We start from the raw sequence: 20131 nt of genomic DNA on the forward strand, positions 1-20131 counted from the left end.
ACACTTTACACTTACTGGAGCACGTGGGATGGATAACCCACATGAGATGTCCTCAAATTCAGCAACAGGAAGAAGCCTTCAAAATGAGTAACCAGTTCTCCTACTTGCTGTGCCTTCTTGCAAATGCTGTCTTTATTATCAGTTCAAAACAGCCTTCATGGATTGTTTGTTATGGGTGACAACACCTGTCCATTGCACACCTCAGGTTTTACAAAGTATGCATTTGTGTTTCTATAACGTAAGATGATCTCACCTTATGTAAGTTACATTTTACCACTCAGTAAAACAGAGCCATGATGTAGAGCTATATGTTTTCAGTACTGCAGGCACTTGCAAATAATAACAGTGTTCCACACAGCCAAATGTTACAGGTTAAAGCTGGATCATTGAGGACAGGTCTTAGTAGCCTTAAATTCTCTGCTGCTCTGTGTCCAAGAGCGTCTCACAGATGGGTTATCTTCACCCACATGACTCCAAGGCAGGACTATGCAAATTAGTTAGCGTTTAAGTTCGGGAGGAAGAAGCCCCTCCCCAGTTCTTTTTGTCCTGCGTGGCTCCAGACAGAGCTACAGCTCGGCTGCTTTTACTTTCGTTTTCCATTCAGCTCCTCTTTGTTGTTTTCCTGCCCTTTCCCTCCACCTAGCTGGGCTGCAGCATTGGATGGCAAGACCCCCCAGAGTACTGCACGTACATGTACTGAGGGGGTCTTTTTTCGGCTGGCCCTCACACTCCGCTGCCGCCAGCGACCCCTCTTAAGAGCCTGCAGTCGCGGGCGTGCTTGCTGCGCCCCACGGAACTCCCGGAGCAGCGGAACCCCACCTATCAGCTGTGTGGTGGTGTTCCAGCACAGGCAGGGCCTCAGCCTACAAGCAGGAAAGTGGGCCGGGCAGCGCTCCTGCCTCCGCGTTCCCCAGCGCTCTCCTGCCGCCCTCGGGCGCGCCAGAAAAGCCTGCGCACCCAGGGCCCCCTATAGGCCAGAAAAACCTGGGCCTGCCGGCACTGGCATCTGCACAACAAAAAACCTCCTCAACAAAAGTGGCAGGAGCAGCAGAGGGCATGGCGTTGGACCCCGCACCCACTAGGGCACAGCCAGTCCAACGCATGGTCACCAGACGTGCATCCTCGACCCAACAGGAGGTGGTGAGCGTGGCCCAGACAGGGCCCTGTATGTCTTCTGACCCGGGTGCCCCTTGGGGTCATCTAGCCCAATCCCGAATAGCCCACCTCCTAGAACTGTAACCGAATTTCCTTCCAATATGCCTTCCTCCTGGGGTCTGTGGGTGGAGAACCTTCTATCCACTGCTTTTGAGCGATATGATGCCTTACAAGCAAAAAAGCCTAAGCGCTCTAGGAGAGCCTCCCCGGCCTCCTCCAGCGCTGAATCTCCCCTTCCGAAACCCAGGCTCCTAGGAAGGCAAAGCAAAAGAGAAAGCATACCAAGTCCAGGTCCAGATCCAGACAGTGGGATGTTAGCACCCACTACTCTGATATCTCTGATCAGGGGTCCACTGTGTTGGGGACAGCCTTACTCCAACACTAAACCCAGAATACCAACCCAGAATTATATGGGCCTGTGTTTTCCCTCTGAGCATGCACAGAGTGCGAAACCAGGTGTAGTTCACAACAACTGTCCCCGGGCTCCACCCCCTCAGGGACACAGGGAACCTAGCTAGCGGAGCCCCCCAAGGCGTGGCTCAGCTTCAGACCCTTACCTCCCTTGTGGACCCTCCCCACCCACCTGGTATTATAGACCAGAAAGATACAGACCATCCTAGGGCTGAGAGGCAGCTCTCTCAGCGCTCAGGCACTTTCAGTTTCCTTTTCTCTGTTGCTGTGTTTGTTTGCCTTTTCTTACTTATCTGTCCATGCTAATGCCGATCCAGGCTGGTTAAAGCTAGCTGCCTGGAAGCTGAGCAGTGCCTCCTGAAGCACCATGGATACTCGACACCGTCTTGAACACCATGCTAGCCTCCAGACCTCCTTCCACTAACTGAATATATCAGTCTATGTGGAGGGCCATCCTACGCTGGTCGGACCACCATAGGGTGCCAAGAGGGTCCCCCTCCATGCCTCACTTGCTACAATTCCTACAAGACAGTTTGGACAAGGGTCTCTCGGCGATCACTCTGAAACGCCAAGCCTTCTCCCTTGTGGGTCTCATTGCGGGTACCTCTAAGAGAGCTGGCCATCACCACCCACACCTCAGACGTTCCCTGCAGGGTGCTACTCTCCTGTCCCTGCCGGTGGTCCACTGTTTCCCCACCGGGAAGCTGCATATCATTCTCCAGGCCCTTCAGGGCCCCCCTCTTTGAGCCATTGTCTTCTATTACCGTGCGGATACTATCACTCAGACTTGCATTCCTAGTGGCCATCACCTCTGCATGCAGGGTGTCTGAGCTCAGGGCTCTGTCTGTACACAAAAACCTTGGTATCTTCTCGGAAGATGCGGTTATGCTAATCCAGACCCTTTTCCATCCCAAGGTAGCATTCCCCTTTTCACATGTCCCAGGACGTCATGCTACCTTCCTTTTGCCTGCATCCGGTGGAAGAGGCATGGCATGAACTCGACATCCGCAGATGTCTCAAAATCTACATCAGGTGGACCAAGCACATTAGAACTTCTGAGCCCCTCTTTGTTTCCTTTCTCCCCAGATCCCTGGGTCGGCCAGTGACACCTGCCACCATAGCTAGGTGGTTTAAGGCTTGTATATCTCTGGCGTATGAATCACAAGGCCTTAGGGCTCTGACTATGGTTCTCGCCCATTCCTCTAGGTCAGCGGCCACGTCAGCGGCTTTTCCCACTACCGCTCCCGTCCAGGACATCTGCTGAGCAGCGACCTGGTGGGCTCCCTCTACCTTTACCAGACACTATAAACTTGATATGTTTGCATCTGCACAGGCCGCATTCAGGAGGAGAGTCCTCCAGCAGGTGCTCCCTGCACGGTAGTAGCTGGTACCCTCCCTCTTGGGACCCAGAGCTTTGGTATGTCCCATCTGTGAGACGCCCTTGGACCCAGAGCAGCAGAGAACGGAGCATTGGTTACTCACCGTGAAGGCTCCTTCTTGCTGCGGGGTCCGAGGGCATCTCGACCCACCCTTCGTACCAGCTCCTACCGTCCAGAAATCCGTTAGTGTAAATCTTCTGCCAAGTGATTACTGTAACATTGGCCTAGTTAGTTTTTGGTTGTGTTTGTTTGACTTGTTTTTTGCACATAGTTTACCAGGGGCTTGCTTCGCATCGTTGTGCCTGTCGCTTCTGGTACCAAAAGAACTCGGGAGAGGCTTCTTCCTCCCGAACTTAAACGCTAACTAATTTGCATAGTTCTGCTTTGGAGTCATGTGGGTGAAGATAACCCATCTGTGAGACGCTCTTGGACCCTGCAGCAAGAAGGCGCCTTCACGGTGAGTAACCAATGCTCCGTTTCCCCCACAAGCCCATCCTCCCAGGGATCTAGCATCAAGGGTTTGCTTTTTTGTTTTTGGATGTGGATCCTTTGTTGCCATGTTGATTGCCAGGAAAAAGAATAGACAAGGCATTATTTTGGTACCAAATTCTGGCTGACATCCAGACTAACGAAGCACTTGCACAACAAAGAAAGTTGCATACACGCAACTTGGAAATCACATGGCTGCACACAGTTTTGAAGTTGCACTTTTGCACAGGTGTTCCTTGCAGAGGAAATGGATGCAGGGAAAGGCTGCCGCACAGGGGGTGCCCCACAGGTTGCCCACGTTGTTGCTCAGGCACAAAGATGTGTGCCCTAGCACTACACTAATCTGGAACGCACAGCAACCTTGCCTTTGTGCCACATGCTTGCATCAGCACTTCATTAGTCTGGGTGTCAGCATCGGTATAGAGGCGTCTGCCAGGAGAAGGGCCACTTGCTCAGTGGTAGGATACACACTTTACACTCAGGAGGTACTAGGTTCGGTCCCCGTCATCTCCAGTTAAAACTATCTCCAGTAGCAGGACTTGGAAAGAGCCCCTGCCTGTGGTGCTGGAGAGCTGCTGCCTGCCTGAGTAGGCAGTGGGCTAGAGGAAGCCATGGCTTAGCTCACCAGCTAAGGTGGCTCCAGATGTTCCAGTTGCACAAAACTCCTCCTCAGGAAGAATAGTGGCATTTTGACACAGTGGCTGAGCACGTGCTTTGTCTTTACAGAGGCCCTGACTCGACACCCGGCATTTCTAGATAACCGGAAAGAGCTTTGCCTGAGATCCAGAAGAACTGCTGATGTTTCCCAGAGTTTCCTCAAATTAGAGCTATGCCACCCTTATGCTCAAGGAAAAGGGGAAATGGGAGTTTGGTTGGTGACTCCAAAGTGATGGGCAGATTTAATCTGAGGAAGAGCTGGTCTTGTGGTAGCCAGCATGACTTGTCCCCTTAGCTAAGCAGGGTCCACCCTGGTTGCATATGAATGGGAGACTAGAAGTGTGAGCACTGGAAGAGATTCCCCTCAAGGGATGGAGCCACTCTGGGAAGAGCATCTAGGTTCCAAGTTCTCTCCCTGACTTCTGCAAGATAGAGCTGAGAGAGATTCCTGCCTTCAACCTTGGAGAAGCCGCTGCCAGTCCGTGCAGACAATACGAGCTAGATAGACCAAGGGTCTGACTCAGTATATGGCAGCTTCCTATGTTCCACTCATCCTCCCTCCTTTTCAGTGGGGTCTGTGCAGGACCACAAATGCATTTATTGCAGTCCATTAACCAGCCAGAGTAACAACTTGCTTCACAGCCCCATCCTTAACTCGGCCCTTCAGATCCGACCCAATTGTGGTCCCCAACTTCTTCCTTCCGCCGCAGCATCTGGAAGCCTCCATGAGGCTGCTCAGCGTCTCTCCTTCTCCATTGGCTGCTGCCAGCAAAGTAAGTAGGGCAAGCTCTTCTGCTTAACTTTGCAGCATGAATCGTGGCCTTTCCTCCAAGTTAGAGCCCAGGCAGAAGGCTCTCCTGGGTTTGTTTCTGAGGTTAATAGGGTTGCCTTTCAAGTCAACATGGTTAAGCCTGCAGAGGGAAAGGGGCCGCCCAAGGTGTGCAGAGCCTGAACCATTTACAGCCTCACAAGCATTGCTGCCTGTGGCTCCGTCATCACACCACACAAGCCTGGATTTTTGGTCCTGGGCACAGGATTCAGCATCAGGGAAGTATCTTTCAAGGCAGCTTTCTAGCTGAGAAGATGGGCTTCCGCGTTCTGTTGGGTGAAATCTTTCCTTGTTTTCGATACTTTCAGAACAAGATCGGAAGCGCCAGGGAGGAGATGGTTATATTGTTATCCCAGAGTTCACAGCTCCAGAGCTGTAGTCCTTAATTAGGTTCCCTCATAGGCATTCTGAACTCCTGCTGTGTTTACCCTGGGAATTAAGCAGAGTCAATTCAAAACACACACACAAGCCTCCAGCACTCCCAAGTGGTGCCTCGCCAGCTCCCACAGACACACTAAATAGATTTAGCCAGCGTGGTGTAGTGGTTAGAGTGTTGGACTAAGACTGGGGAGATCTGGGTTCGAATCCCTTTTGAGCCATGAAATTCACTAGCAGACTCTGGGCCAGTCACATCTCTCTCAGCCTAACCTACTTCACCGGGTTGTTGTGAGGATAAACACAACCATGTGCACTGCACTGGGCTCCTTGCAAGGAGAGCAGGATAGATATGTAACCAACGAATAATGCATGTAAATGGGTCTGTTAATTTAGGGTTCTCAAATCTGAGCTCCCCAATGTTGGTGGACAATAGCTCCCATCATCCACAGTTGTAGTCCAACAAATACGGTATTCAAAGAGGCACCTCTTAACGTGGTGATTCTCTTTATTTAGCAGGGGGAGAGTAACTGGCCCTATCCACCCCCAGCACAGTACTTCCAGTGACTGCTGCTGGTGTCTATCTTGTGTTTCAGGGAGCCATCTTATTTGTTTGTTATTTCTCTTTGTAAACCGCCCTGAGCCATTTTTGGAAGGGCAGTATAGAAATCAAATTATTTCTTGTTCACACAGTCAGACAGGTGTTATTGACTGGTTTGTTTTATCCAGACATCGGGTCCTTCCCAAGGACCTGGGATGCCAGAATTTTATTGTCAATGGTTATAGATATCGTCGCAGAATATAGGCTGTTCCCAGTAAAGTTGCTTTTTGTAATTGGCTGGTGGTGATTTCTGTGGCCCCTATGGTGTTGAGGTGCTCTTCAAGGTCTTTTGGGACTGCACCCAGGGCGCCAATTACCACTGGGATTATTTGGGTCTTTTTCTGCCACAGCCTTTCAATTTCCATTTGTAGATCTTTGTATTTGGTGATTTTTTCTATTTCTTTTTCTTCTATTCTGCTATCCCCTGGTATGGCTATGTCGATTATTTTGACTTGTTTTTCTCTCTTCTCGACTACAGTTATATCTGGTGTATTGTGTGGCAGATGTTTGTCTGTTTGTAGTCGGAAATCCCATAATATTTTTACATCTTCATTTTCTTCAACTTTTTCAATTTGATGGTCCCACCAATTCTTGGCTACAGGTAGCTTGTATTTTTTGCAGATGTTCCAGTGTATCATCCCTATTATTATTATTATTATTATTATTATTATTATTATTATTATCTTCTCTGAACTGGGATCTGCAAGTCACTGCATTTTTGCAAGGGATCTACCAGTGGGGTGGAAAATCTTTACACTATATTTCCCCCCCCCCCATGGATTTTTTTTTCAGCTCTAAAAATACATTGAGGTTGAGGGGAGCCTGGTTTTGCCTGCCCTTGAGAACCTCCAGGAGCTACATGGCTCCCGCCGGCTGCACAGTAGCAAACCCGCAAGCGAGCTGTGGCTGTTAGCCTGGGTTAAGGGCGCCAACGTGCCATTATCCCGGGTTAACTGGTTGTGTGTCAGGAGAGGAACCCATGTGTTAGGAGGGGAGAGCTGGTCTTGTGGCAGCAAGCATGACTTATCCCCATAGCTAAGCAGGGTCTGCCCTGGTTGCATCTGACTTGATGTGTGAGCACTGCAAGAGATTCCCCTCCGGGGATGAAGCCGCTCTGGGAAGAGCAGAAGGTTCCAAGTTCCCTCCCTGGCAGCATCTCCAAGATAGGGCTGAGAGAGATTCCTGCCTGCAACCTTGTAGGAGCCGCCCGCTGCCAGTCTGTGAAGGCAATACTGAGCTAGATGGACCAGTGGTCTGACTCAGTATATGGCAGCTTCCTATGTTCCTATGTGTCAGTGCCATGCAGCTCCACACAGCACCCACACACCAGCAGCCTCCTGGCCAGCGTCAGAAGACTTCCCATAATGTACCGTGCATTGTAGGGATTCAAGGGGTCTCTGGGTCCCAGGAATCCAAGGCCTTGATCCTTCAGGGTCAAGGTTACTGATCACCTTGCCTTATAATCAGCCAAAGCACCGTTCAGATATGTTAATGGCCATTTAAAAAATCCTCCCCAGCTGCCAAAGATTGGCCGCCACCTGTCGCGGCTTGCTTCGTGTCCGCAGGGGAAAGCCACCTCCACTGTGCTGAGGCGAATCCCTTCGCTGCAAGCCTGCCTGTGTCTCATTCACTCTTCCTGGTCCTTTAAGCGGCTTGATCCTCCAGGCGTTACTACGTCAAACTCAAGCAAAGCTGTTTGCTAACTCTGGTGCACGGTGCTTAGAAAATCTGGAGCATGCCTCCCCGTTACCTCAGGACAGGGCTTCAGTTTCCAGACCAGAGAAAGCACAGCCAGCTGGGTCTTCCTGCTGCTTTTCAAGGAAGAAGGGGGAAAGTGTGTTAATGTGTGGCCTTGAGTGTCCCTTGGCAAGGTACGGACCAAGAGCAACCTGCCGTTCTCATCATCCCAGCTAGATCGTGTGCATGTGTTTTGTGTTCTAGATCCCGCCCTCTGGCTGTGAGGAGCCCAAGCCTGGGATTAATGCAAATTGCTTTTCGATCATGTTTCCTCCTGGTGGTTGAACAAATGTGAGCAGATGGGCTTATTAGTTCAGTCCTTCTGGCACGCAGGTGAGCCCTGAGCTCATGCATGGAAAACATCAGCTGTGACCAGCCCTGCACATAGGATCCAGCCACTCCTTTTTAAGCCTACTTTCCAGTAGGCTTATGAGATCACCTGGCATTGTGTGTGTGTGTGTGTGTGTGTGTGTCCCGCACTATCAATTTTGCAACACCTGGACCAATATGAAGCAGATCAGGTACAGTTGTAGGGGCACAGAGGGATACCTCAATGGCATAGTTTGTGATGATGTCATCCACCTCGATCCAAGATGGCGGACGCGTAAACATTTGAGGTGCAAGTGGGCTAGCTTGTGAACCGCTTAACCGATTTGAACCAAATTTGCTACAGCTGTAGGGACACATGGGTATGCCCTAATGGCATGGTGTGTGATGATATCATCCACTCCAGTTCAAGATGGCGGCCACATGAACATCTGAGGTGCAAGCGGGCTAATTTGTGGACTGTCTAACCAATTTGAACCAGATTAGGTACAGTTGTAGTGAGTGACTCACAGGGACACCTCAGTGGTGTATGTGATGATGTCATCCATCCTAATTCAAGATGGCAGAACCATACACTTTTGAGGTGCAAGTGAGCTAACTTGTGAACTGCTTAACCGATTTGAACCAAATTTGCTACAGCTGTAGGGACACACAGGGACACCTCAACGGCATAGATTGTGACACTGTCATCCACCCCAATTCAAGATGGCGGACATGTAAACTTTTGAGGCACAAGTGCACTAACTTGTGGATAATCTAACCGATTTGAACCAAATTTGCTACAGCTTTATGGACACATAGGGATGCCCCAATGGTGTAGTTTGTGATGATGTCATCCACCCCGATCCAAGATGGTGGGTATGTGAACTTTTGAGGCGTAAGGTAGTTATTTCAGTGTAGGGATGATATGTCCTGCACAAGAGACTCTCAATAACTGTGGCTGCTGCATTTTGAAATACTCTTCGGGTATCCCAAGCAATAAAACATAAGCTTGTTACAGAAGAAATCAAGAGGTGAGGTGACTAAGGCATGGGTCACAGTGCTCAGATCTGCCTCCTATAGGGAGGGTACAGCTGGCTGAAGCTGCTCAAAGGCACCTCAAGCCACAGCAACTAGCTGAGCATCCAGGAGCAACATCCAGCCGAAGAGGGGTGTGTGTGTGTGTGTGTGTGTGTGTGTGTGTGTGTGTGTGAGAGAGAGAGAGAGAGAGAGAGAGAGAGAGAGAGAGAGAGAGAGAGAGTATATATGAGCATTGGAATAGGTATAGCTGAGTGAGGCCTTCACCCCATCCTGCCCAGCAAGATGGCAGCTAGCAGAGTCTCAGACAGAAAGAGATCCCTTTCCAACCGCTGCTGCCTGAGCTCCTTCGATTGGAAACACCAGAAATAGAATCAGGGTTGTTCTGCATGGAAAGCATGTGCCCTGTCTCGGATCTGTGATGGTCAGCCTGCCTGCAGATAATTTGCAAAGTGGACCTGGAGTCCCAACAGGGTTGGAAGCTCCTGGTCTATATTTGAAAGTCCCTCATCATTGTGCTGGCCATAAGCCCAATAAGGTTTGAGCCCTAGCAGGTGGTAACTGGCATTTGCACTTGTGTCCTAAGCTGAACTTGCCCAAGCGCTTTCTCTAGCAGGGAGTCATGGTTTCCAGGGGTGCTCAGGAAACTATGTGCGCAGGCAGTGCTGTTCCTAAAAGGGGATATGCAGATTTTAAATGAGTGGAGCAGGGTGGATGTAAGCTGAAGAAACTGCTAGTGGGGGCGGATATCGACACTCTGGTGCTGCACAGTTCATGTAATTCCATGATCTTCATTTGCTCTGTGTGGACAAGCTACTAGCATGTGTTCCAGATCTGAAAGTGGCTGAAGCAGTTCACCTAGGAAATGAAGGCAAGTTATGCAGCAGCATGTGGTAAATTGTTCTACTGCAGAAAAAAAAAGTGCGCATCTTGCCAGTCCATGGAAGGACTGGCACTTCCTTATTATTTTATTTTTTTATTTATTTATTTATTGTATTTTTATTCTCTAGGCGGTGTACAAAATTTAAAATATTTAGAAGTCAACACATTAAAATACATGACACAATAAAACAATAGCATAAAACATTTATTGAAGCATTTTAAATTATTAAAATCTAATTAAAAGCTTGAGAGAACAGGAGAGTCTTGAGGGTCTTCCTGAAAACAAGCAGAGACGGAGATGCTCTTATTTCAGTAGGAAGCATATTCCAAAGCCCTGTGGCAGCCACAGAGAAAGCCAGTCCTGGGTCGCCTCCAAACGAGCCAGTGGCAACCGTAACCGGACCTCTCCAGAAGATCGTAACGGGTAGCAGGGTTCATGACAAAGGAGGTGCTCTCTCAGATAGCCTGGACACAAACCATTAAAGGCTTTATAGGTAATAACCAGCACTTTGTATTTCACCCGGAAGCATATTGGCTTCAAAACCGGTGTTATGTGGTCCCTTCACATTGTCCCAGAGACCAATCTGGCTGCCGCGTTTTGTACCAATTGTAGTTTCTGGACTATGTACAAAGGCAGCCCCACATAGAGTGCATTACAGTAGTCATACCTGGAGGTTACCAGCCTATGTAACACTGTTTTAAGGTCATTCACCTCTGACGTATCAGCCGAAGCTGATAAAAAGCACTCCTGGCCACCACCTCCACCTGAGAAACCAAGGAGAACTTGGGGTTCAGGAGCACTCCCAAGCTATGTACCTGATTCTTCAGCGGGAGTATAACTCCATCCAGAACAGACAGATCTAAACCATCTCTCGTGTCCCAGACCCCCACAGTCAATACCTCCATCTTGTTTGGATTCAACTTCAGTTGGTTATCCCTCATCCAGCTGATTACTGCTTCCAGGCAGGCATTCAGGAAAGATGTGCCGTTTCCTGATGAGGTCAACATGGAGAAGTAGATCTAAGTGTCATCAGCATATTGATAACACCCAGTACCAAACCTCCTGATGATCTCTCCCAGCGGTTTCATGTAGATGTTTAAAAGCATTGAGAAAGTATAGAGCCTTGTGGGACTCCACACTTCAGTTCTTGCTTAGCAGAACAACAGTCTCCAAGCGACACCATCTGGAATTTGCTAGAAAGGTAGGAGCGGAACCACTGTGTGACAATGCCACCCAATCCCACCTCCCTCAGATGGTCCAGAAGGATACCATGGTCGATGGTATCAAAAGCCGCAGAGAGATCCAAAAGGATCAGCAGAGTCACACTCCCCCTGTCGACAGTCAATCATAATCTTATGATCCTTGAATCCGGGCAGCAACATTTAATTGATTAGACCAGTCTTCAAACTTGGGTCCCCAGATGTTGGTGGACCACGACTCCCATAATCCTCAGCCACAATGGCCTTTGACTATTGTGGCCGGAGATTATGGGAGTTGCAGTCCAACAGCATCTGGGGACCCAAGTTTGGGAATCATTGAGTTAGACTAATTAGTTCCAAAAACCTTAAATGGTGCCCTGATTAATCATTGAACAGATTTTTAGCTTATAAAACTGCAAATGGCAAGCACCATCTTCAGAGAGAGAGAGAGAGAGGTTCCCTTTCCCCCTCACGTGAAAAGAGAGGTCTCTAAGTGATGTCTGCCAAGAAACATGCATCAGTAAAAGCATGGATTTTTTTTTTAATTTCAGAACTATTATTTTTCCTCATATGCAAATTGAACTGATTAATCAGCAAAGATTTCTTTGATTGGCTGACAGTCCTATTTGATACCCAGTGCGCCATTGCTGGAGTGCTCCTTCAGACTCTCTTCTCAACAACTTTTCTTTTTTCCTTGGATAGAGAGCTAAGGAGGTGAAGTCATGACAAGTGGTCGCGATCATACAGGTGGAGTCGTGCAGGTTGAGCTCCAGCCGGGAAAATTGAGTGGGCCTTGGTCCACCCATGGGCTTGTCAAACCCTAGCAACTGGATCTCATTTTATTTCAGTTGATGAATTTGTGTGTTGGATCTCTGCTTTCAGGGAAAGATGGTTGCTCATTGATGGAGCTGCAGCTTTGCATGCAGAACATCCCAGGTTCAGTTCCTGGCATCTCCAGATGGGGCTGGGAAAGTCCCCCATCGAAAACCCTGAATTGCTCTTGCAAATGCTTTAGTCAGCATAAACAATACTATGTATTTATTAACTGATAAATGCATATACCACCTTTCATTAAAAGAACCCATATTGACCTTGCTGGCCAATGGTCTGACTCAGTATAAGGCAGCTTCATGTGATGTGTCCATTTTCATATTTTCATCCCATCTTGCAAAAGGTTTTTGCCTCCGCTGCATCTCGTGGTCTCTTGTGTACAGAAACAGGCACCACATTACGTTTGCTAATTAAGGTGCCCCAGGACTTCTCATTTCTGCTGCGAGAGACCAGCGGTGCTTTCCTGGTGGGATTTTCACAATCGACTCTTACACTGTAAAGCGGTAACTTGTTTACTCCAGAGCAGGCTTGTGAAAGCCCGTGGAACTTCTGTGGATTGCAATCTTAGAACTGTAGGCAGCTGCTCCAGCTGGAGGCCAGCCAATTTACTTATCTCTAAATGACCCAGAAACACAAGGCAACGTCCTCATATAATAAGCTGGATCCTGGCAACTCCGCTCAGTCCATGGGATGGGACTCGTGCTGAAGTGAGAAAAACACTATACAATTCCCAGGCATGTAAAGTTGAATGAAAAGGTAGGAGAAGCCAGAAGCAGGGAAGGTCTTAGGGGAAGGCTGGACTTACATTTCTCATGCTGGGATTCCTGTGTCACTTGTTGACTAAAGCTGTACACAGGTCAAAAACACAAGCATTGAACTGCCTTTGGCTGATTGCCTTTTCCATCGCTTTAATGTTCCTGCTGTTTCAACTATTCTTCTCGGACTTGGTGGAGTCCCTTGAAGACCTGCCAGTCCTAGTCCTGGTCCTCCAGCTCCACCATTGCCAGTGTTGCTGATGAAGCGCCCCTGGAAGAAACCACGCCATCGCTAGGAAAAGGGTGGGTCCAAGGCAGCAGCCATAAAAAATGAAGCAGCAGCATCGCCCCTGTGTCGCTTGGCCCAGGTCTTGTGGGTGCTTGCTTGGAGCTAGCCACGGTCCTGACCCCTCTCCGCTGTTGTCCTCCTAGAGTCCTGCCTTGGCACAGATCTTGGCTCAGCCTGGAAGAGGAGAAAGCTTCACTTGAATCCTGTGTCCAATTCCAAACCATACGGGGGGGGGGGCGCAACAGATATGGTGAGGGGTCTGGAAACCAAGCTGGATGAGGAATGCTTAATGACTACAAATATTTATACGACTATGAATCGTAGAAATTAAAGTTAAAGGAGCTGGATGTCTTTAGCCTGGAAAAGAGAAGACAGAGGGGAAACATGGGAGCCGTCTTCGAATATCTGAAAGGCTGGCACACAGAAGGAGAAGCGGATTTGTTCTCGGTTGGTCATAGGGCAGGACTAGAACCAATGGGCTGAAGTTACGAAGCAATGGATTCAGGCTAGAAATTTGGAGGGGTTTCCTGGCTGGAAGAGCATTTGGATAGTGGAACAGTCTGCTTCACACAGTGCTGGACTCTCCTTCGCAGAAGGTTTTCAGAGCCTTGGCAGTCGCCGGTCAGGGATGCTGAAGCAGCTTCCTACACTTGGTAGAGGGAGGGACTGAAAGACCGCCAAGGACACGTCCAGCTCTAAAAGACTATGATTCTGTCTCTGATTCCTTAGGGAGTTTTTAAAATGAAGATAATTGCAAGGCAGAATTTTGAATTTCATTTTAATACATAAGCACAAATACGTAGTACCAGTACAAACAATTAAGCAGCAAATAAAAATACTAAAACCAGAAGTCTAAGAGAAGGAAGAGAGCCAGCAAAGTTAACCAATGGCTGGCCAAAGGCCATTTGAAATAAGAACAAGTGTTTTGGGGTGATGGTAGAATATGAGGGAGGGAGGGAGGGAAGAAAGCTGATCTGGCACAGGAGAGAGTTCTTGAGAGTGGATGCCTTGACTGAGGGCCTGCAGTCATCTGGGAAGATCCTGTGACTGCATAATTAGGAGAACTGTAGCCCCTTGAGAGAATGGGGGCAGAGGTAACCTGGAATCTCCGAAGGATCGATGAAGGAGGTCCGCTGAGTGCCTATCAAGATGGGACCACTGTTTCAGGGTCCATCACAGCAGTGTGTCAGCCTTCACGAGAAAGCCAACCCTGCTCTTCGCAAAACATCTTGTGGAGATAAGAACTTAGAAACCAGAGCAGGGCCAGATCATCTTTGGTGCCAAACAAATGCAGATTATGTAGAAAGTAGACATGGAACCTGTTGGAATGCCCCTTGCTTTAGATGGCACCATTTGGATGCCTGCAAAAATCAAACCTTTGGGCACAAGGAGGCAGCAGACCAGTGTGGAGCTAGAGAGAAAGCTGCTCAAACCCACAGAATCAAGACAAGATTGAAACTAGATAAGGTCGCAGGGCCAAGAACGCCCGGATTCCCTAGGAGGCAATCCTAGTAGTTGCTGATCCTTCTTTGCGGCTCAGCATGCAAGTTTGAGCAACAGGCAGCTGGGCTAAGTAGGTGAAAGGTGAGACGGTCTCTAGACCAGAAGCCAGGCTGCCTTTGCACTCTACGCAGGAGCAGCTCATTCCCAACCAGGAGCTCGGCCCCACACGGCCAAGTTGGACTTCCATTCCTTCTGTGTTTGCTTCTCTTTGTACCCCACGCTTTCCCAGAGGCTCGAGGCAGGCGTACAGTTTGGCCACGGCAATTGATATTCTGCATTTTAAGTGCAAGTTAAGCATTAGACCTCCACACCGTCCTGTCCTTTTCTCATTGCTGGGAGAGCCCTTTAAGAGAGACCGGAGCTCTATGGAGAAGCTCTGGGAAGGGCTACACTTCCCAGCACTCTGCACACCTTCCAAGATGGGGCAGGGGCTCGAGAGGGCTCTGTTTTCCTTAAAGTTGCCCCCCTGACGCTGGGCAGGGCACAGCACAGCATAGTGGGAGCAGTCATCTCTGTGTGATGCGTTGTTGTTGTTATTGTTGTTGTTGTTGTTGTTGTTGTTGTTATTATTATTATTATTATTATTATTATTATTATTTACATTTATATCCCGCTCTTCCTCCAAGGAGCCCAGAGCGGTGTACTACATACTGGAGTTTCTCTTTCACAACAACCCTGTGAAGTAGGTTAGGCTGAGAGAGAAGTGACTGGCCCAGAGTCACCCAGCTAGTTTCATGGCTGAATGGGGATTTGAACTCAGGTCTCCCCAGTCCTAGTCCAGCACTCTAACCACTACACCACGCTGGCTCTTTTTGCGGCGGGTCATAAGGTTGCCTTGCAACCTCAGGTTGAGGTAAGATTCAAAGGAGGGTCTCTCCAGGTCACTCCTCTCTCTTAGACACCACCATTCATTCATTCTCTCTCTCTCCCTCTCTTTACTTTTTCTAACTCTGCTTCTGTTGACGGTGAGAAAAGACCATGAAGCGCCATTTCACTTTCATTTTAGACTTACTGTAAAACAGCAGCCACAAGAGTGGTAATTACAGGCAGCCCCCCCCCCTCCGCCCCCAGCCCATTTGCATTTTGTGAAGCTGTTCCTCTGGAGGGCATGCAGCTCTCTCCCCTCCTCTCTCTCTTCCAAGGGCTGTGGATGGACTTGGTCCTTTCACTTCTGCTGGGAAAGAGCTTTGTCAGTTTCCTCACACAAACTCCTTTGACAGGACATGAAAGGCTGCCCTCCTCTCTTCCGTGCTCCCTGCTTCCCCTAAAAGAAAGGGGGAGGGCTCACTGCAGTTTGGGGGGCTTTGCCCCCAAGCAAGTCCATCACAATGAGCCCCAGCCCCAAGAGGGTGAAATCTAGTACGCCGCCAGGGAAACTGTTCAGAGGATAGAATACAGCCCAAGCCTACTTTGTAGGATTGTGTGGATTAACCTCTGAAAGGATAAATGGGGAGTCTCTTATTGTCCACAGGGTCTTTACTTTCAATATTATTCAGAGACCAGCTTGATAATGCAGCTTATTTAGAGAGAAGGGAACTATCTTGCTGGAAATCTGCTTAAAAACGGGGGCCTGTGAGTATACTGTGGTGGTGTTTTTCTGTTGCCACCTGATTATTAATGAAGAGCTACAAGTTCGTGATCTCTTTTTGTTTTAGACTGGAAGTGATGCTTCTGCTGGGGGGATCCCATACCGAAGGCCCCATCGTCACAAACCGAGCTTGACGCCAGCAGAGCTGCCCGAAGAGGAAACGAAACGGATTGCTCGAATATTTTCTGCACAGTTCTCTAAAAAGGAATAGCAAAGGGACTGGGCAGAGAGAAGCAGCAGACCCCAGCCAAATGTGGAAACATTCGGCAAGGAGAACAGCTGGGTCTTGCTGTCAGCGCTGCCTCGTAGGCAGGAAGGGGGAGTCTTCCTCTCCAGCAGCCCCAGAGTAGACACAACTCTCATGGACTGAGGGAAGGAGACACCCCTCCCTCTGAACCTCACAAGCAAGTTCTGTGCCTGCTATAAAAGAGAGGGGAGTTGTTGGCTACTGTAGATTGAGACGCAGCCCCGCCTCCTCCTGTTTAATGGTGTCCGCCCCATCTCTCTAGAGCAGGGGACCCCAGCCTTGGCCATTGGGGCTGGGGGTGGCGGCAGTCATAGTCCAACAACAGCTGGGGACCCACAGTTGGGACCCCCTGCTCTAGCAGAAGCCAGGTTATTTGATGGTGGGTAAGGGCAGTGGCAGCAACACAGAGACCCCTCCCAAGCTCCGAACTGGGTTGGGTCTGCCGTGGTTTCGCCCCTTCTTGCAGGCAGCTCCTCCTCGTGAGCTGGGTCTGCCAGGGCATCGCTCAGCTGCGCTCCATGATGAGACCGCAAGGGAGAAAGCTGTGCTGCAGTAGCCGTCACCCCAACTTCCCAAGGATTGCGGCTGGTGTCTTCGCATTAGGCCAGGAAGGAGCAGCGCTGCAGCAGTGCCACATGAGCACCAGGCCCTCCTGCTGAAGCCACACACACCCCCGTCTCCCACACAGCCTGCCCCCCCTCCCCTCTTGCCCCAGGGCACCAGATAGACAAATTTGCCACTTTATTCCAAACAAGAATACCTCTCTGCTCCCCGCTCTTCTCACATCTAATCTACAAAGATTTTTTTTCATACCAAACAGTAGAAAATACCCATTCGTATATGAATTCTTGTTCCCGCAGAAGGACAGGAACTCTCAGACAAAGTGTGGGAGACTGTAATTGGGTGTTCTGCTTCCTCGTCCTTTTGTAACAAGGCTCCAGCCCGGATATTTTGCACTCGTTCCTTCTCACAAAACCACAATGGCCATATGTCCAGTGCCTGTCTAATAAGTATCTGGGTGCCCTTGATAAGGTACGAAATGGCCCTGGCCACAGATGGAAGCCAGGCAGAAGCCCCGCAACTGACCCCCCTGCTGGGGGCTGCCTGCTTCTCTCCCATGTTGCAGAATGCTCTGTGAACGTGGAGATTTCCTCCGCCTTGAACAGGAAGGGGCATTGTCTGCTTGGGCTGAACCATTTGCACTCCAGAGTTCCTTGGAGCTCCTCTAGAGACACCACTGGATCTTAACTGTGAACATCGTGGGACAACAACATTCTGCTTTCTGTTCAATGGATGAAATTTTGCTGATATACATTATTATCATTTTGTTTGTGTCTATAATACTCTAAATCTTGCTTTTTTTTAAGCACTTCAGGTCTTGTCAAGTAACAGTCCCAAAAGGAAACCATGCTAATTTATTTGTAAAGGGTTTTTTTAACAAAGTATTGTAATTCTTTTTTACAATAAAATGGCATTTATATTTTTATGACCTCAAGCATATTTCTTTAACCACGATTTCATGTTTCATGCGCTATTCATTGAGATAACAATGAAACTTGTTAGTGGGAACCATAGGATGGACTGGGATGAACACTGGCCCTTTAGGAAGGGCAAACCCATGAGGTTCTGTTGACTGCCCTACCTACCACTGTTTCCTCATGAGGTCTTGGATAAGTTACTTACACTTTCTTATTTCATGAATGTGTCGGTTGCAGTGACATTGTGAGAATCACCATAACAGGGTGGGAGCTTACTGCTTCGCACACACTGCTTGCTGGGTGGAACAGCCTCTGGGCCGCTGTGTTGCAAGCAGCCATGAGTGGACGAGGCCTAGAAGAACTCGGAGGCTGCTGCCACTCAAAAAGTCACATTCGTCCATAATGGTATTCCGAAGACCAAAGTCACCCTTCTCTGCTTTTTCCACTATCGCTTGTCTATAGCAGCAGTTCCCAACCATCAGTCCCCAGATGATGTTGGACTACAATGCCCATCATCCCCAGCCACAAGAAGCCATTGGTCTGATTGGTAGAAGGCAGCTTCCTGTGTATGATCCGGGCTGCCTCATCAGTGGAGGGTCATTTTGCTGCTGTTTGTCTTCATTTTGCCCCCCACAGACACACACACTCACACTGAGAAGCAGCATATTGGCTCCTTCATGTAACTCCTTTGCGGAATCCGACAGCACAGAGGAGCAGATGTGGACAGACTGAATGCCTGAAAGGTCTACTTTGTTTACTAGGTCCACCAGCTGGAGCCTGGTGCAAAACAGTCGACTTGTTCACACAGTGATCAAAAGGGAATGAGAATTGCCCTACCCTAGTTCAGGAGCTGTGCACGCGCTCGTTTTCTGCTCCTGTGCGAGCAAAAAACAAGATAGGAGAAGCGGGCCGTGATCGCCTGCTAAGTGGCAGCTGGGTGGGAGGGCTTTTCCTCCTGCCTTGTTCAAGACCTTCATGCAGCTGCCAGGTTGGGCCAAGCACTCTTACCAAGCTGCTGCTGAGCAAGCAGCCACTGCCCGCACCACCTCCCTTGTTTTTTTACTCCCATATGAGCAAACAAAACATGAGTGTGCACACAGCCCTTGAACTTGGATAGGATGCTTCTCCTGCCCTATTTATCATCGTGTGATAGCCTAGCGTCTCAGAGGGGTGAGCCTATGGCCCCCTGCACCCCATGAGCCACGCACTGGAAGGGGACACATTGCCTGCAGACCCTGATTAAGAGCTTCTGGAGGCATCTGGCAGCTTAGGAACATAGGAAGCTGCCTTCTGCCGAGTCAGACCCTTGGTCCAGCTAGCTCACTATTGTCTGCACAGACCGGCAGCGGCTTCTCCCAGGTTGCAGGCAGGGGTCTCTCTCAGCCCTATCTTGTAGATGCTGCCAGGGAGGGAAGCTGGGACCTCCCACTAGCTTGGATGGCTTTAAAAGGGGCTTAGACAGATTCATGGAGGACAGGTCTGTTAGTGGCTGCTAGGCTGGTGGCTCTAGTCTAGGCCACCTCCAGCCTCAGAGGCAAGAGCCAGCGTGGTGTAGTGGTTAGAGTGCCGGACTAGGACCGGGGAGACCCGAGTTCAAATCCCCATTCAGCCATGAGACTTGCTGGGTGACTCTGGGCCAGTCACTCCTCTCTCAGCCTAACCTACTTCACAGGGGTGTTGTGAGGAGAAACTCAAGTGCGTAGTGCACCGCTCTGGACTCCTTGGAGGAAGAGCGGGATATTAATTAATTAATTATAAGATGCCTCTCGATACGAAGAGCAACAGCAAGAGAGAGGACATGCCCTTAGCTCTTGCCTCTGGGCTTCTCAGAGGCACCTGGTGAGCACTGAAACAGGATGTTGGACTGGCTGGGCCTTGGGCCTCGTCCAGCAGGGCTGTTTTTATGTTCTGCATGCAAGCATGCAGATGCTCTTCCTTAAGGGGAGTATCTTTGCCTTAAGGGGAGTATCTTTCCACGCTCACATGTAGTCTCCCATTCAAATTCAAACCAGGGTGGACCCTGCTTAGCAAAAGGGACCATTCATGCTTGCTACCCCAAGACCAGCTTGCTGATGGACTACCACACACAGAGGCTTTGTTTTGGTCTCTGACCAGCCTAACCACAGAATAATCAAAAACAGTTAAGACAATCTATACTCCTAGAAGGTAATAGGGGATCTCGGTAAAATTACCTAAAACATAATATGGTGAGCAGAAGAAGCTAAAAGTTAAGGCTGTGAACATAAAACTATATATATACATTAATCAGCTCTGGTATCAGAATGAGACTGAGTATAAAAGCGGCAAGACAGTAAAATTATGTGCTTAATACAGAAGGGTGTTAGTTTTCATACCTTACTGTATTCTATACTATGGATGGC

The 20131-nt window shown here is 49.1% G+C and overlaps 1 protein-coding gene across 8 annotated transcripts in view; it reads left to right on the top strand.

The window, feature by feature from the left end:
- Window positions 1-17761, top strand: part of C2CD3 (C2 domain containing 3 centriole elongation regulator) — a 97744-nt gene extending 79983 nt beyond the window's left edge. For all 8 annotated transcript variants that reach the window (XM_053306101.1, XM_053306100.1, XM_053306096.1 and 5 more), the window contains 2 exons: window positions 4759-4864; window positions 16093-17761. In XM_053306101.1, the coding sequence (XP_053162076.1) occupies window positions 4759-4864; window positions 16093-16236 (250 nt within the window). In that variant the 3' untranslated portion in view covers window positions 16237-17761. The remainder of the gene's footprint in view (window positions 1-4758; window positions 4865-16092) is intronic.
- Window positions 17762-20131: the final 2370 nt, after the last annotated feature.

This window comes from Hemicordylus capensis, chromosome 3 (genome assembly GCF_027244095.1).
Source record: "Hemicordylus capensis ecotype Gifberg chromosome 3, rHemCap1.1.pri, whole genome shotgun sequence".
NCBI classification, from domain to species: Eukaryota; Metazoa; Chordata; class Lepidosauria; order Squamata; family Cordylidae; genus Hemicordylus; species Hemicordylus capensis.